Source organism: Aplysia californica, unplaced genomic scaffold, assembly GCF_000002075.1.
Source record: "Aplysia californica isolate F4 #8 unplaced genomic scaffold, AplCal3.0 scaffold00401, whole genome shotgun sequence".
Lineage (NCBI taxonomy): Eukaryota > Metazoa > Mollusca > Gastropoda > Aplysiida > Aplysiidae > Aplysia > Aplysia californica.
Genome location: NW_004797671.1, coordinates 590,240 through 595,321, shown reverse-complemented (window position 1 = coordinate 595,321; position 5,082 = coordinate 590,240). Strand labels below are relative to the sequence as shown.

The 5,082-nt window shown below is 38.7% G+C and overlaps 1 protein-coding gene across 1 annotated transcript in view; it reads left to right on the top strand.

Moving 5' to 3' along the window:
• Positions 1-2,281: 2,281 nt before the first annotated feature.
• The window catches only part of LOC101849555 (L-amino-acid oxidase-like), a 14,293-nt gene continuing 11,492 nt past the window's right edge, over positions 2,282-5,082 (top strand). The window contains exons 1-2 of the mRNA XM_005104027.3: positions 2,282-2,372; positions 4,406-4,645. Of these exons, the coding sequence (XP_005104084.1) occupies positions 2,282-2,372; positions 4,406-4,645 (331 nt within the window). The remainder of the gene's footprint in view (positions 2,373-4,405; positions 4,646-5,082) is intronic.

Sequence of the window (5,082 nt, the reverse complement as noted above, 5' to 3'; positions counted from 1 at the left end):
ATTGCATCTTAAGTCTTATTGTATCAGTACAAGCATCACCTACTGGTTTGATCCTAGCCTACACAAGTATGGCCCGGGGAGGGGGGGTGCAGACTGGCCCCAGCTGTTATTGGTCTTTGGGCTAAAGAGTTATTCTCAGGGTTGTGGTTAGGTTTATGATTGGGGTTATTTTTCCAATATAGGGGTATGTTGCAGGGTTATGGCTAAGAATTAGGGTTGGGGTTGTTTTTCGGGGATAGGCTTATGTTGTGGACTTATGTTCACTCAGCCAAAAATAAGTGTTCGGGGGAAGTCCGCACATTGCTTCAGATGTTGCTGCAGCCTTTGTTTTGGAGCTCTCATTCGATTCTCAAGAAGAAGTATAGGAATAGCACAGTTTGTTAGTTTCACTTTTATTGGGTTTTTTTTTACACAAGTAGGGTAACTCTGTTCGCAAAATCCGCTCTTTTTCGAAGGTGGCGCCACCGAATTTTGAGGACATTTTTTAAATTGGTTCAAAGAGATGAGTGAACTATTTTGTTATACACGATCTTTGTAGCTGTTGCCTGCAAAAGACGCCAGTTCGATTCCCAGATGGGGAGACACCGATTATCTCCGTCTTTCTACTACGATGTTGTATCTCTCTAAGTCCACATTGGTCCAGGAATTCATGGTCGTAAGCCCGTCTCTTAAATGTACTAAATGTGTCGCTTGTTGGTGAAATCAGGCGCTCGTTCAAATAATGGAATTCATGAAACCGAATTTTTTTTTTACCAGTTGGTCAATTTTCCTCGGTTTTCTTTTAATATTTAAAAATGGGAAGGGGAGGGTGGAGCTGAACGCCTTTGGTGTCCATTTAAAGACACATTTCTTTTTGGAATCTACAGAAAAGCGTTGCTCAAAGTCACGGAAATGTAAATAAATTTGCAGTTTCCAGTGACGCTCAAGATTAGGAATTTATTCAAATCTGGCGACTATTTGCTCATTGATTTTACCTCTGATACCACGCTACAGCCATCTTCTTCAGTGGAAGATATCTCAACTTCTACTCAAAATAAATGAGTATTTTAAAATAGAAAAAAAAAAACAATACAAAAGAAAAAATGTTGTATATTATACAATTAACCCCATATGTCCAGAAATTCACTATCGATTGATTCCACGGTGACGTAACACAAAATTTGTTGAAGGGGCTTAACAACATTTACATTTTTTTTTTAAACTGACAGAGTGAACTCTACCCTACTCAAAACGTCTTTGAACATGGACCAAGTTTCACTATCGATGCTTCAACTGCTAGTCATCTCTGATGCGTGTTGTATGCATAGCGTTGCATGAATCGCAGAAGTTATGCTTGTCTAGTATGCCTCTAGAGACTTTAAAAAAAAGAACAAGCTGATAATGTGGAGAAGTTTAGGGATCTCAACTTGCAGGGCCAGATAGCTGAAGCTTCTCTTTATAAAAAATAGAAGTGACGCGGCACACTACTTTGAGTGATCTAGTATAGCAGCCTGTGTAGCGGAATAGTTTCAGGTTTGATTTGGTTTGAGTAAGAAGCATAATATCGACTCAACAGTTGTCATTTAGTGAAGGGAAAGGTAAGACAGAGAGACAGTAACAACAGAGGAAAAATAAAGAAGTAGAATCTACCAGTGGCGCCCTCCAAACCACCCGCGAATAGTTTCAGATGACATACATATTTTTGACATGACTGCATTGCTTGACATATATATTCAATCATTTATGTTTTTTAGCCCCATTAACCATGGCGTTTCAGTGTCTTGCACTGTTGAATATGCTTTTGATGAGGTTATCCTAGATCAAAAGTTCAGACTGTACCACATACTATAACATAAATATTGAGAAGAAAAAAAGTATTTAATATTGCGAATAGTATTAATTTCATGTAACCTGCTTGCCAAATCAGATTGGAGTACAAGCAAAGAGTGTTGTATTTCTTCTGGCGAATAAAACATCTAGACAAAAGTAAGGCATTGTATAATATTTTGATGAGATAGATATGGTAGAGCCAGGTCAAAAGACAGATAATTTGTCTGAAACCTTTGTGTTACTTATATCGGAGATATTTTTATTGGCTGAGCCAAGCTGAGCCAATTCCACAAGTCAGTATTCAACAACGCCCGATCTATCTCTCGCGATCTCTTAATACCTCAACGACTCTGGAGTAGAAAAATTCTGACGGCAGAGACGGGTATCACATGACGTCCTCCTGACTACATAAAGCCGTTCGGAGCCAACAGGAAGCCAGGGTGTCCCTGAGAGCATCAGAGAGATCGCGATCATGTCGTCTGCTTTCCTTCTCCTGGCTTGTGCGCTGGTCATCTCTGTCCACGCCGACGGCGTCTGCCGAAACAGGCGTCAGTGTAATAAAGGTAAGGCAGCGTTCTTTTCAACAGAGACCAGTTTACGAAGATGCCTGATAGTCTAAGTCTATACTTTTTTACTATCTAATTTTCAGAAGCAAGCTGTTTTTTAACTGTTTTGTTGTTGTTGTTGTTGTTGTTGTTGTTGTTGTTGTTGTTATTGTTGTTGTTGTTGTTGTTGTTGTTGTTGTTGTTGTTGTTGTTGTTGTTGTTTTAAAGCGATAGCTGTACCTTATTGTCGAAATCATTATTTGCAAATTCAGATGAAAGATTAGGAAAAACTTTGGAATGATATACAGTACGGATGATTGAACATTGCTCCCATTACAACTCAACTTTTATATCGCACCATAAATACTATTAATGTTATAGGTATTTGCAAACTTGCTGTGGATGCAGTGTCGGTTATATAAAGATCGTTGAAGATTCTCCCCCCCCCCCCCACACTTACCTTACAATGTGAAGGATTGGACAGAGGTGGCTGTTCCTAGTGTAACATACATGTAGACCGAAATAAGCAAGCTCTTTGAAAAGTGTGCTTCCGACTAAGTATGGTTTTAAAAATTTGTTTTCTGAAAAGTAGATTGTCAATGTTATCAAAAGAACATCAAGATTATAAGGTGAAAAAGAATCAAAATAGAGAGACAACTTTAATATAAATATTTCTCTTGTACAGCGGTCACCAAACCTTATCAGAGCTCGGCCAGTAAACGGGGAAAATGCGCAGCAAGATCTGGAGAACTATTTTGTACGTTTTCTGTTCATTAGGATACATTGAGAACACAAACGAAAAACAACAACAACAACAAAAACAAAATAACAAAGAAAACTAATTTTTAAAGTTGCGAATACACAAATTACAAAATTACTCCAAAAAGTATATTAGCTTAAAGTTGTGAAGCCTATAATATCACGTTTAATTTGTATGCAGATATTCAATGAAATAACTTATTTATTTTTGTGACCAAGTACTCAGCACGGTGCAAACATCTAAACCTATACTATTTTTCACAAAGACGTCTGATAAATTTTGGTTTTGTTTTGTATTGTTCTTTTTTTAGGAGGGGGGTTGCTTTGTTGCTTTGGTTTGGTTGTTGTGGTTGTTGTTGTCTTTTGTTTGCATGTTGGTGGGGGTGGGGTGGTGTTGACTTCCAACTACCACAAGGCGGTTTGGCGGCAGAACGGGCCAGCTAACGTCACAGTCAGGGTCTGGCCAGGGGGCTGCACTTCAGAGACTCTGTCTCCTGGAGAGTGAGTCAACTGAACAACTCTGACATACGTCTGAAGACTACAGGGGGAAAACGACGGTAGTTACAAACTGAAAATCGTGAGAGTACCAATTTTGAACGCTGGTTGACTCATAACCGTATTTCTGTTCAACTGTTGTTTGATTATTGTTGTTAGATTTTCCATTCAATAACACTTAACAATTAAACTACCAGTAAAACAATTATGAAGTTATGAGTCCACAAGCTTTAAAAGATTCCACCCTCACAATTTCCAGTTTACGACTAAAGTCGTTTTTCCTCTGTTGTTTTCATATTCATCGCATAATACTTTCACTTTCAGGCTGATTCTTTGGGCATTTCATAATCCATATGACAAGCCCTTGAATGTTATTCAATGTAGATCACAGTGGAAAAACAGAAAGTTTTTGATAGTGCAGATTTGGTACTATTTCAGTAGCTTAAAAACAGAGAAATAAAATCATTTTTGTGATGTTGTTTTTAAAACTCAGAGAGCATCTAATGTTTCATTTTGACATGATTTCCTTATAACGTTTTTAACCAGTTATTTATAAAGTGATTTAACAGTTTTTAGTTTCGTGATCTCTCTATCCTATGACAGAGTTGTAAAGTACAGGCACATTTTAGTTTCTTAATTTGCGTACTTTGCTTAAAATTTGCGATGTTTATACATGATTTCACTTTCTTGATCATTGCATCCTAGGTTAGAATTGTAATATATAGGAAGAATATATTCGGTTTTTTTATCCCTGCATCCTATGAGAGAATTGTGACGTGTCTGTATCTCCTGTCCAGAGGTGTGCGGTTCCTCTTATGACGTGGCCATCGTGGGGGCGGGGCCAGGGGGAGCTAACTCCGCCTACATGCTGAGGGAGTCTGGCCTGGATATCGCTGTGTTCGAGTACTCTGACCGGGTGGGTGGCCGTCTGTTCACCTACCAGCTGCCCAACACACCCGACGTGAACCTGGAGATTGGCGGCATGAGGTTCATCGAGGGCGCCATGCACAGACTCTGGAAAGTCATTTCAGAACTCGGTACGGTTGGTCAGCACACCTCAACTTAAACACAACTAGTTATTGCTACTGTCTGTGTCTTAGTGACATATTAGTTTAGCTGTGGTACATACGGAAAAGTCTGATGAGCAAAAGTATAAAAAGTGTAATATACTATAATAGTACGGTTATGAAGACGTCAGTGTTAAAACCAGCTAGTAGTCACTTTTTCAGAAAGTAGGGGAAATGAAAATTAAATTTGAAAGGCTGCATCTCATTGTTTGTATTGCATTTCTTTGACCTTACAGAACGTAGAAGTTAGCAGGGTTACCTAAGAGATAATTTACAAAGAAAAAAGTTAAATTTTAAAATAATGTAATTAGTGGGGTCAGTTCAGTTTCTCCACCCCCTCACAATCCCACTCCACATCTCTTCTACTCCTGTTCTGCCACGACACCTATACATTGCACTGTCAACCC